The 12237-nt window shown below is 49.8% G+C and overlaps 5 protein-coding genes across 5 annotated transcripts; 3 read left to right on the plus strand and 2 right to left on the minus strand.

Annotated features, from left to right (window-relative positions):
- Positions 1-206: 206 nt before the first annotated feature.
- Positions 207-2259, minus strand: EI90DRAFT_3114751 (uncharacterized protein; the record flags this gene model as incomplete). The annotated part of the gene is made up of 7 exons (XM_039062704.1): positions 207-540; positions 592-672; positions 724-1233; positions 1288-1457; positions 1512-1530; positions 1598-1698; positions 2014-2259. The coding sequence occupies 7 exons, from the start codon at positions 2257-2259 to the stop codon at positions 207-209; spliced, it is 1461 nt and encodes a 486-aa protein (XP_038923969.1).
- A 164-nt stretch (positions 2260-2423) lies between these two features.
- EI90DRAFT_3143280 (hemolysin-III related-domain-containing protein) lies at positions 2424-4340 on the minus strand (the record flags this gene model as incomplete). The annotated part of the gene is made up of 6 exons (XM_039065001.1): positions 2424-2641; positions 2703-2805; positions 2869-3019; positions 3079-3373; positions 3404-3495; positions 3550-4340. The coding sequence occupies 6 exons, from the start codon at positions 4338-4340 to the stop codon at positions 2424-2426; spliced, it is 1650 nt and encodes a 549-aa protein (XP_038923970.1).
- Positions 4341-4816: 476 nt separating this feature from the next.
- EI90DRAFT_3114753 (uncharacterized protein) lies at positions 4817-6723 on the plus strand (the record flags this gene model as incomplete). Its single annotated transcript, XM_039062705.1, has 6 exons — positions 4817-5032; positions 5089-5287; positions 5344-5507; positions 5559-5706; positions 5765-6289; positions 6347-6723. 6 exons carry the CDS (start codon positions 4817-4819, stop codon positions 6721-6723), a joined length of 1629 nt encoding a protein of 542 aa, XP_038923971.1.
- Positions 6724-7228: 505 nt separating this feature from the next.
- EI90DRAFT_3010898 (uncharacterized protein) lies at positions 7229-9126 on the plus strand (the record flags this gene model as incomplete). The annotated part of the gene is made up of 2 exons (XM_039056418.1): positions 7229-7296; positions 7365-9126. 2 exons carry the CDS (start codon positions 7229-7231, stop codon positions 9124-9126), a joined length of 1830 nt encoding a protein of 609 aa, XP_038923972.1.
- Positions 9127-9675: 549 nt separating this feature from the next.
- On the plus strand, positions 9676-11878 carry EI90DRAFT_3028239 (nucleoside transporter-domain-containing protein). Its single transcript, XM_039058047.1, is given in 4 exon segments — positions 9676-9778; positions 9790-10167; positions 10227-11092; positions 11147-11878. The coding sequence occupies 3 exon segments, from the start codon at positions 9978-9980 to the stop codon at positions 11723-11725; spliced, it is 1635 nt and encodes a 544-aa protein (XP_038923973.1). The 5' UTR covers positions 9676-9778; positions 9790-9977; the 3' UTR covers positions 11726-11878.
- Positions 11879-12237: the final 359 nt, after the last annotated feature.

The following is a 12237-nucleotide window of genomic DNA, read 5'->3' on the forward strand; positions in this document are numbered from 1 at the left end:
GGACGAGATAGGACGAGATAGGAAAGGATACGAACAGAAATGATAAAATGGTGAGAGATTTACTACCCTGCAAAACGTAAACGAAAACGTGACAAATGACAGACTTTCCGACAGACTCAGGAGTAAGTCCTGGAGAATGGACATCGAAGCAAGCTTTCACTGTGTGCAAACCAAGAACATGACACCCTGCACCGCCCCCTCCTTTCTCAGGGCCTCCTATAGCCCGCACCGTTCAAGGCACCGTCCGCTTCCCGACGACTGTTGTAGTCACGATCGTCCCGCCCACGTCCAGGCATGCTTCCAGGACGGCTGCCAGGACCACCAATTGAACCACGCGGAGGCGCACCACCAGGCGGTGGAGGGCTTGGATATCTTCCACCACCGGCACCATTGGGAGGGTAGCCAGGGGGTCCAGCATAGCCTACATATGACACACCACGAGGCGTGCCATTCGATAAGGGATCAGCAATGGCACTTACAAGGCCATAACTGTCATGGCCGTTGTCTTCAAACGCACCTCGAGGAGAAACGGAGCGGCGTCTTCATATCGAAGAATGAGCTTTGTTAAAAACTTTAGTGGAAAAAACTTACCGATATCCTTGAGGAGGGTAATCAGTTGGCCTGGGACTGCGAACACGGTATCCAGCACGGGGCGGGTAAGGAGGGTAATCGCTAGTGCAAAATGATTACGGGCTTTAGGAACAAAACTTCACCAACACGCACCGGAACTCATCACGTCCCCTTGGAGGGCCGGGCGACCTAGGACGATCACCGGGAGGGGGAGGATACGGGAAACGGTCAGACGCACGCCGGTCGTACATATCTCTCGGAGGAGGGGCGTATCCAGGGCGGGGTCCATACGCATCGCGAGGTGGCGGATAGTCGTACTCGGGATAAGGAGGTCGACCCTCATAGCGAGGAGGGGGAGGGGGTCCACGATAATCCCTCCTGTCGTCATAGAAGTCGCGAGGGGGTCCACGGCTAGGAGGTGGTGGATAATCTCGGTAGCCAGGAGGTGAAGGTGGACGAGGGTCCCTATAACGATCCCTGGGGACATCACGGGCAGGATAATCATAACGATTGCGATCATCACGATGCGCGTGCTCACGCATCTCGTGTCGTGGTGGTCCTCTCGGTCCAGAGTGGGATACCCTATCAGACATGACCGCATCCTCCGAAACTTTTGATGAATCATTATTATGACGCAAAGGCAAAACATGATTGGGGCACTCTCTGCGATGTGGAATGAGTAAGAACATCAGATGAGAGAAAGAGCACTGGACTGACCGAGCCCAATGTCCATGTTGGCCACATTTGAAGCAGGCACCAGGTTCACCAGAAAACTTGGCGGTTCGACTACCGCCATGGGAGAGCTCTACGCGAATTTTGTTCCCCATGAAATACCCTTCATGATACTCAGAGACACTTTCGACAGCAGCTTGCCGGTTATCAAACTCCTGCAAACAAGACCGTCAGGTCATCGACAGACCCGTACAGCTTGCAAGACATACCACAAAGCCATAACCAGTCCTACCAGAAGCAGATACGTAGAGCAAGTGAATGAGGCATCCATTCTCGTGAGCTACAAGGGACCTACTTGAGTTCAATGTTAACGATACGTCCAATTTTGCCGAAGCAGGCTTGCAGATCTTCCTGACGAGTCGTCTCAGGAAGCCCTCCGATATAAACTTTGTTTGCCTAACAGATAGCGAGCCACGGCCATGGGCAGCATAGGCAAAGAAAGATGCAAAACGACGGTAAGACAAGAAGCCACATCAAACGCCAGCCAGGACGAAAACGCGAGTGAGGAGACACATTGATCAGGAGTCAACAAGTGCACAAAGACAGATGTCAATAAGCTCGAGCTCGAGCACAGTCAGCCAGGAGCCATGTGCATGTGTTCGATGTTATGAAAACAATGGTCACAGATGCCCGTGATGCCTTTTTTTTTTAGTGCCCAATGACTGATGGAAAGGGAGAGACACGGGAGTAGAGAGAGAACTAGACAAGCACCTTGATTTGCTTTTCACGATAGATAGTACCATGTTTTGCGCCAGGGACCGCCGGCGAAGGGTTCGATCCAACGGCCCCAGCAGACTCAGGTTGTCCTTGAGCGCCACCTACGCGTTCGACTTCCATTGTGTCACTTTTAGGTCCCCCTGCACTGCTCTTCGCTGTGAGTTCTGGTGTAGTCTCTGTAGCAGGCCACTGTTCCTGCTCTACAGGTGCCAGAGAGGGTTGAGTGTCTTCAGCAGACATGGCCCAGAAGTGTTCGGTTGTCTCTGCCCCGTTTCGTGTTTTTGAAACTTTTTTTGCGGAGAGTTATGTAAGTTGGAGGACCCTGGGTTTCCAGGCCAGCTGGCAATTTGCTTCCGGTCTTGTGATCAGTCCTCCTCGGTCTCGCATGAGTCATTACATTCGAATTATAACTTTACAACACACGACACTCCAGAGGCGGTTACTCCAGCCCTCAATTGCCCCAATCCCAGATAATGAAGCCTAATCGCCAACACAATAAACATATGCCATATCGTATGCGAATTTCCCCAATCAAACCATCCTGGAAAGGCACGCTCCGGAAAGTGCGTGACATAGAAAAACAGCCCGACAAAGTAGGAACCCCATGAGGGTGTCAATGGCACTAACGTTGACGAAAGCACGATTATGGAAACGTTCAAGAAGGGAAAATGATCAATACGTACAGACTTCGTGGATTGTTGCGATTAGACCCTTTGAGAGAGCCAAGTGCGTCAGCGGCAACAGCGACGCAAAGGACAAACCCAAGTAAAACAGAACGCGGTATATCTGCAGCAAGTGATAGTTGGAAACTGGGCTTTTCCGTCACCAACGGCAGCAGCAAGATCATACCTTATATCGACGTTCATTGAACCATTGTTGAAGTGGTACAAAAGTCCCAGCGATACCAGTGACGAAGCACAATATAGTGTAGAATCTCAGCAGTTTCGGCTTGCAATGAAATCCATAATGTATTCCGGACTGTACACTGGCAGATATTAGCCTAGCAAAGCAATGTCTAATCAGTCATCAGGGCTCGGGGTTCGGGCGAGGTGAACGTACCATCCTATCCCGATGTAGTCTAATCGAGCTGCACTCTCCATGACCGCAGCATCGGAACAGCCAGCGCACAGGTGCCATACTACGGAGGACATAAGACAAAGAGCCGCAGAAAGCGTGAAAAAAGTAGCAGGTGCAAAGTCTAAAGTTGGATCCGAACGGAGAAGAGTAGGGAACAAAGAGTGAAAGTTCGAAGAACCCCAACTCGGCACTAAAGCTCTAAATGGGGCTGGTATAATGTAGGGTACAGCCAAGGAAGATAAAGTCAACAAGGGCAGGAGATGAGAGTGAATGTTCACTGTGTCGAGGAGAAGATGTCAGCATTCACCCGGTGTAAAAAGTTGCGTTGACTTGCATGTCTCGTTATGAAATTGGAAGATGGAAAATAGAAGGCTTAGCCATTTGCTTGAAGGTATGAACCTGCCAAACGTGTATTGTTGGCCCCAGGACATTGCCGAAAGCATCAAGACCTACCTGTAACCCGAAACCACGTATTCATTATTCCTCCATTTGTCCGGCAGATCTTTGTATTGTATGAGGCAGCACCCATCCACAGACTTCTCGAGAGCCGTCCTGACTTGCTCATGCATAGTCACCTCCGCCCGCTGTGCGACCTTTATATCCTCCTGGATCGCTTCCTCCGTATCTCCTACAAGTTCCGCCAGAAGGTCAGACAGAACCTTAGGTGGAGATAAACCCGGTAGGGGAACAGTATATGCCGATGGACCAGTAAGAGGAAATTCTTGGAAATGAATATGCAATCGCTGAAGGTGAGCCTTAAGCCTTGGGACATAGGACAACGGGTCAATCCCAGTAGGAGACATATCCTTCAACCGAGACTTGATCTCCTCCATTGAAGGAACGAGTGCTGGCATGGCCGGCATTTCGAAGTCGCCGAGTTTAGATAACTTGTGACGAACATGTAGTTCCGGAAGAGGGAGGCGCTCACGCAATGAACGACCGCTTGGGACTGAGGCAAAGCCAAGATCGTCGGGCAAGTACGAACACACGTCACTCCTAATATCCCGAAGCAGCGCAAATCCTTTCTTGACAAAATCCGTAACGTCTTGCACGGACAAATCAAGATCCACCTCCACATCAACACCGTCACCATCTGATGGAGCGTCTCCGTCACCGGTGGCCGGAGAAAGGGTTGCAGCCATAGGGGGGCTGGTAGATTTGAAATCCAATAACGCAAGCCTTGCCTCGAGGTCAGAGAGATATTGTAACACATGAATTCTCAAAGCTGTCAAGGCAGAAGGCATGTGGACCTCGGATGGGAAGCGAAGGTCAAGGGCATGTAGTAAAGAAGAGCTGCTGGGGATGGACAATGGATAGGGTCGCCCAACGATTCCCGACCCCTCAGCGAGAGAGGAGGAGAAGTTCCGTGGCCGATTTGCCGGTCTAATGGGGTTATTAGTTAAATCGTCATCCATAGTCTAGATTATCCTCTCTAAAGTGCGTTCATGAAGAAAGGTCCAAACGAGTGCAAAGAACTCCGTTCAGTACCACGAACGAACAGATCGTGGTTATTAGGTGAAATGAAAAAGGAGGTCCAACGAACGAAATGATTGGGGCAAGTGGGCAGTGCCGGAACGGGGATGCCAAGCCCCGCATAGCCACCCCTTATCTCAACCATTCTCGTGCAACTCGGGAAATCGCGTCAATATCAACGCCCAACCCGTGCAACTACTGGGCCTGAGAAGAGGAGATACCTGCGATATAGGAGGGCGGTGCGCAAATGCTGCCACAGCTTCCACCTTTCCCAACTTTCGAAGAAGTTGAAGATTTCCTCATTCAATTGGAGCGATATGTTCCATACCCATCCGATGTCGCCCAAGTCGTCCAACAGATCTACAGAGATCTAATGCGGTTCGGGCCTCCCGAGTTTCCTCAAATGCCAGCCTTTGAAAGGATTGTGCAAGTTCCTGCTCCTCCATCACCGCCTCCACCAAAGGTACAGTTACTTCGCTTCTCCTGAGTCCAATACGTGTTTGACATCGATTCATGCAGACCACGGTGGAGAAATTTGGTAACTGGGTGACAGAGAATAAATGGATCTTGATTCTCGCATCATTATTAGCCGCGGGAGGGGCTGGATACTGTGCATATAATCTCCACAATAACAGGAACAGACTTGCAGAGCGAAGGCGCAACTTGAGGAATCCGGCTTCATCCAAGAAAGCATCGGAGCCACAGCGTGATGTAGTTAGTGAGTGTCGCGACCCTTATCCACAGCGTGGGTCTCACTTGTGTGTGATTTCGCAGTTATACTCGGCGTTGACGCGGTTGATTACGGAATGACCATCGTTAAATATTTTGTGGATAATGGGTTTATCGTGATTGGTTCTACATTGTCCACAGAGGCAGCAGATGAAATTGAAAAGATTGGGAAAGGATATGCGCGCGCTCTAGTGCTAGATGCTGAAGAGGTTTGTGTCGCTCCGATTATCTCAAGTCGTTCTTTGATGACCGTGCCTCAGCCTGGCTCAATTCCTCATTTCTTGAGGTCCCTGAGCTCAACATTATCCCTCCGCTTCCCCACTACCGCACATGGCGACCCATATGCATCAACTACGTCTGGTGGAAACCTTCCTCAAGTTGTCTCTTTAATTTCCCTCCTATCTTTGGGTAAGCCAGCTGCAATGCACTCTCGCGTCTAGGCACTGAAACTGATGCCTCCCTCAAGCTCCATCAGATCATCTTCCCTTTAGCGATTTCGCATCACCGATTCTCCTTCATGAAACCCTAAACCATCAAATCACACTGCGAGCCATGACACCACTTTCCATAATTCAAGCCACATTTCCTCACTTTAAGCACCGCAAAGCGCTGGGCAGCCCATCCTCTCCGCAGAGCATCTCAAAGGGTGCAAGTATCATCATGTGTGTCCCTGCCATTGCGCGTGTTGGCGTGCTTGGCTCTTCAGGGCTAGCCATGGCTAGCGAAGCCGCAGTGCGAGGGTTTGAAGTCCTACGAAGAGAAGCAGCCGTTGATCCCACTCTGAACGATGTAAGGAAGTTGAGATTCATTACTGTTGATGTTGGGGAGATTGGTGATGCTACGTCTGTGATTGGCGTAAAGCGAAGGCCAACTGATGTGGGCATTATGTCGGACACTTTATTGGGGATTGTGAACGAGAAGCGATCTGGGTGGTCATTGGAGTGGATTCGCGGCCTGTGGCTTGGGAACAGGAGGCGGGTCGGCGCTGGGGGTAAGTGATTTATAATCACCGGTTTGATTGAGTCTGTTGATTTTGCTCCACTTTTAGCGCTTACGTATACCATGGCGTCTCTTCTTCCTGGTTTCATCCTTGATTTTATGCTCACACTTCCATATCGGCTCGAGGAATTGCGACTTTCACTACAGGAAGCACGACAGCTGGAATCGGTACCTCCTCTTGAACCTGATATAACCAAACTTCCACCGCAAGCGACCGCTGCCGTGGCCGAGAAGACGGTCGAGGTAGCGCGTGAAGAGATTATGGATGAGTATGTTCCCACGAAGGCGGCGTCCGAAACTGATACGGGGAGTGTGAGTAGCGGAGAAACTCGGGAGAATGTGAGCCAGACGGGTTCGATTGCTGAGAGCTGGGTCATGCATGATGCCAATGATGATCTCGCCTCACCTCCCAACGAGGGAGCATGATCATGGCTGTTTCCGGAATCTCAGCTTAAACCAAATTGTTGTATAATAGTACAATCCCCAAACATATTGGTGATCCTTGTTAGCCTCTTGTTATTCGCGTCAATTGCCTCTTTCCTACTGGCCCTTTGCTATACATAGAAGACATCTCTACCGCCTTTTTTGACGGAATGGGAAAAAAGGCGGCCCACCGGAAGCAAGTGATACCAAAAAGCCACTTTCCCACGATGCCTTTATTTTCCTGCATCAGGGTCGTTGTTCTTTGAACTGGTCGCTCATTGTTCGTGTTTCCGCGCATACAAGAACAACGAGATGATATTCCAACCAGCATAATCCCCGCAACCACCACTACTAAGTGCAGTTGTTGTTGTTGTTGTTCTTCGCACCTTTTTGTTCAACAGGAAGCTTACCTCAAAGCATCGTGTTTCGTCCTTCTTTCTTCCCTTCCTCATCAACTACACTCTCACCCTCGTTAGCTGCCAACCCCAAACACGCTCGCTGAAGAATCATGTCAATCAAATTAGAAATCGTCCCTCTTTCCAGTCGACTAGAGATGCATGGTAGCGTCCAAACATCGTGAGCATTATTTCCTTACCCACTCAGCGCATGCACCCGATTACTAACGCAACGGATCGATTTCCTAGATCCTCTTACTCGCTCTCTGGTCATTTATTACTATCCATACCACCGTTCGCATCCACCCCCATTAATGCTGATCCTGCACGCCCGCCATCCTTGCGCTTGACATCTCTGAACATCACGTTCGAGGGGAAATGCGAGTCGGTCTCCCCTCAGCTTGGCTATGCCGGTACCCGGCTTTGTCGTGTCTCCAAGAACCTCATAGGGGAAGGTGGCAGGGAACCTATAACGCTGAACTGCGTCAGTGGAAATGCCCTCGAACAACCCTGGCAATGGATCATCCTTTTCGACCTCGCTATTCCTGGCTGGTTACCTGCATCCGTGGACATCTCAGAGTTCACCGAGACAGGTTATAGTCTTCATGCTACCGCGGTTCTGGAAACCCCCAGTCCTTCATCTCTTTTTGCTTCGAAATCGAACGGTGCTGCAAACTCTTCAGGTGCCCTGGCCTGCAGCACAACGAAAAGGACTTCTGCGTGGAGTTTTCCTTCCTTCCTCTGCTCCCCGTTCAAACTGGCTCCCAAACCAAAGACTGTTGAGGCCGAACTCGTTCCCATCACTGTCGTTCGAGTTCGTTCTCCTCCACGGTCACTTCCCGACGGAGCATGGGAGCTCTTGCATGACACACCTTCTCTGTTCCCTGCCTCTCTCGATCTGGCGACGCCAACCGTCGGCGCCTCATCTCTCAATCCTACAGAATCCGTTGGTGGGATTCCAATCACGTTGCTTCGTTCGATGGATTTGGCTATATCCCTTCCTGAGCATGTCGGAATCGACGAAGGTTTCATCCCTCTCGGCCTCAAACTTCGAATGGCCCCCGATTATGCTGGCGGTCAGCACATACGCATTCATGAGTTTGAGGTTGAGGTCGACCAAATGGAGAAGTCTCGCTCAACAGAGGATTCGCAATTCCTTCAGTCATTCCCTCTACCGACGACGCTTGAACAACCTCCTCATCTTCCGCTTCTGAACGCAAGCCATATGGAGTGTCTTGATGCGTGTGGCCTCCTCTGGACAGGAATTGAGGCAACGAAGGCGACTCGACGTCGGCCGCTGGTTCCTGACGGACGGATTTATTACCGCCCTTCCGTTGGAGGTATAGATCTGGATCGTCGTTGGGCAAGGATGGACGTCAGAGTCCCTGTGCTCCGTTCTTCATCGTACCGTTCTGCGGATGGTTCCGAAGAACAGGAAGATGAGAAGGAAGTGAGTGATGCCCAGCGGCTCGAGCGTCGTCAGCGCCGTGGGCTAGTGCTTCCAGATTCCCACTCTGTTTACTCTCGTATCTCCCACGAGATCTCTGTATGCGTCAAGATATCTTGGGATCCTTTGGAGGACGAGCACCTGGACCGATCTCTCACACCGGGAAGAAGGTACGAAGAGGTCAGATGCGTCCTGCCGCTACACTTCACCGCTGTTCCCGAATCATTCGCTATGTCTAATAAGGATGGATCAACGTCGGTTCCATGTGCTGCTTGCTCTGCCTCAAGTCCAGCCAATCCCCGTTTCTACTCCTCCAGCTCTTCATCTTCAAGTTCGAGTCTGGTCACCACGGCCAATGCTAACACGCCGCCTAGCTGGTCCCCCGTCGACATGCTATTCTCTCTCCCGTCCAATTCGATCAACTTGCACCCCACTGCTGCATGCACATGTCGTCCAAACCTCCCTGCGTACTCTCAATTATTCTATGAAAATGGGGAGCGCAAGGAGGAGGACGAAGAAGTTGGCTGGTTGCCGCCCTATTGTCCAGAGGCTGCGGAGGTTTGATGCTCCTCCACATTGTCTGATGTTTTATTCCCTCCTATCGCCCCAATGCTTTTGTATAATTTCTTGCTCAACTCGTAAGCTGCTTCTAATCCTATTACAGACCTGTTTCTTGGTACCATATTCGATCTTCATCTTGTATCCCTACTACTTTCCTACACATACCCAGAACCACTCCTCCCCACTCCATTGTGATTCGAACAGATCGCCTACACACACACGCACACACCCCTAATCTCTTGATGCCTCCTAAAAACTCATCTTGACTGTGGATTCATACCTCTTCATCATTTAATTTTCCACCCAACATCGCATACCCCACCTTTGCTCGATCAATAATGCTCAGCCCTTTCGTCTTCGGCATTCTTTATTGTGCATATCCAGTCTTTCTGTCTTGATGTAGTTTTTTTTTTTCTTTTTTAATCTCTCCGCTTTCGATCTCTTGTCGTAATTGTGTGTGGTGATGTGTTCCCTCCGGTGTATATAGCGTATGCAAGAAATGGATGCCAGACTAACTAGCTAACTGTGACTGATTTGGGAATCGGCAATCACCGGTAACGCCACAATGATGAAGCTAGTTATGCATGACGTCCAAGCCCCTAACATGTCTTCTCTTGAAGATCTATTTGTGGCTTGCACGGTTTTAGACTAGTGCACTTCTGCAAAACCCTTCCGTTTCTCAGCTAGTCTTCTGGAGATCATACCCAGTTTTATTGACATCACGGATAAACGTTGCCGAGTCCAACTTTAGAGGCCGAAAGCTTCCATCTACCTGTTATCACTGCCATTCCCTCTAAGCTAACACAAGTGTCTGAGACCTGCTAGACGTTCTCGATAGCCCCCATACGGATAACATGAGTTCCAAGCTTAATAGCTCCCACTTGTCTGAACAAACTCCTCTCTCACATTCGCCGTCTCGCTCCTATCGTCGTGGCTCTCTCCAACACTCTCCTGAGAGACATGGCCATCCTCCTAGTCGTCTCCCTAAACGCGTGCGAACCATCTTCTTTACTATGGGTGCCGCTGTACTCCTATCGTGGAATGGTACGCTTTTCCCGTTTCCCTTGTGCAATTCTAGTGGGTTCTTATCTTGTACTTTCTAGTTTTGATTACAGCAACCCCTTATTTCCTGACCCGACTGCGAGACTCAGCTTTCGAGAAGACATTCCCATCTTATCTCAGCGTTTCCTTCACGTCCCTCCTCTTCCTCTGTCTTGCGAAGGCAACCGTCACTTCCAATCCTTCCTCATCGGCCTCTCGAATTCAACATGCAATCATCCTAACGATTTCCATGCTCTTGCTCTTCGCGATATCCCCTCTGTTACCCATTAAAGATGGGGCACCTTTCTTCGTATTCGTGATCATTAATTCGGCCATTCAGGCAAGTTCGAGTGGGTATCTGCAATCGGCTGTGGTAGGAGTTGCTGCGTTATTTGGGCCACAAGCTATGCAAGTATACTTTACAGGGCAAAGCGCGGTTGGGATAGTCGTGTCGGTAGTGCAGTATGTAACCGCTGCCATTTCGCTCCGAAGTGAAGAAGAGGGTGAGGTGCGAGCGGGCAAACCGCTGATCGGTTTGCAACCGTTCAGAGAAAGTGATGGAGGAGGCCTTACATTGTTCGCTTTCATTTTCTTTGGGTTAGCGACGGTGTATATGATCGTCTCGCTCATCGCGCACTCCGCGCTGGTCCGATCGCCACTGTACCGCTCCGTGGTACTCTTCAGGGATCAAAAGGACGATGCCGAAACCATCCTAGAGGTCGAAGCTCCTACTCCAGACGAAATTTCGGATTATGGGAGTGATGTCGATACAGAGGACGACCAAGCTTTCCTGTCAAGAAGCGTTGAACTCCACAGACAAATGAGCTCGAGCCAGCTACTTTATGACACCTCAAATATTACCTGGAAGGTAGCGAAGATGAACACACTTTATAATATTTCTGTTTGTTTAATCTATGTTGTGACTTTGGTAAGTTGGCTTTACATCACCTTGAAGACTTGTTTTACCGGTGAACTTTCCCAGGCTATTTTCCCACCTATAACGTCAACTATCCTCTCAGTGAATCATTCACAGAGTCACTTCTTCCTTTCACCTCCTTTATTCGTATCCCTTCACTTCGTTATCTTCAATATCGGTGATTACATCGGCAGAGACATCGCCTCCCCGACTCACTTGTCATGGTGGAATGAATGCCTCAACGACCCCAAATTACTTTTAGCCTCTATCGGACGTCTAATCTTCGTTCCTCTCTTCCTAATGTGCAATGTCAACGGCAAGGCGTCTTCACCGCACCCATCTATACCCTTCATCAACTCGGATATCGCGTACTTCATCGTTCTATTGCTATTCTCGATATCGAGTGGTTATCTCGTTAATATCGTGATGATGAGCGCGACTTCAGTGGAGCATAATCGACGATTACGTGTCCTCGTCGAGGAAGCCAAGCTGATGAAGGGCGGTGCTGGGAATGGAACGCTGGAAGTGGACGCCGCCGCTACCGTTGCACAGTTTTGTCTGATTGGAGGGCTGTTCTTGGGGAGCTTCATGAGTTTCGGGGTTCAGAGTATCATTTGTGGAGGATGCAATCCTTTCTATGGTTGAACGGCTGCAATGGCGCTCATTGCGTTTCCGCTGACATTATTTAATGTTACATCATACTTTACATTTGTGGTTCAATCCACGCCATATGTAACTTTATTAATTCCCTCCCTGTGAGGATGTGCATGAATCGCAGTAACCCACACCCTATATGCAGATGGATGCTATGATTCTCCTCGGATTGGCAGTACGACCCGAAGCGTGAGAACTGAAAATTTGATTTTGATCCCTCGATGGCTTCGTCCGCTACGAGTATCGAATTCAAACGACAACAGGGTACAAGGCTCTTTGTTCAATAGTATTGTGTCATTTAACCACTTACCCGTCGATGATGTCAAATCCTAGCTATCACTGCCTTGTTAACTTCCATTACGGCCAAGAACGCTGAACGCAATGGAGGAGAAAATAACCTTTCGCCTGAAAAGCTCCAGGCTTTGGCAAATCAGCTTAGCGATATGCTCATCGATCCCGATGAGAGTGCAGGAATCACGACGCAGGATGGACATGTATTGCCT

Source organism: Cantharellus anzutake (assembly GCF_015039405.1).
Source record: "Cantharellus anzutake strain C23 chromosome Unknown EI90scaffold_1, whole genome shotgun sequence".
In the NCBI taxonomy this organism is placed as follows: Eukaryota; Fungi; Basidiomycota; class Agaricomycetes; order Cantharellales; family Hydnaceae; genus Cantharellus; species Cantharellus anzutake.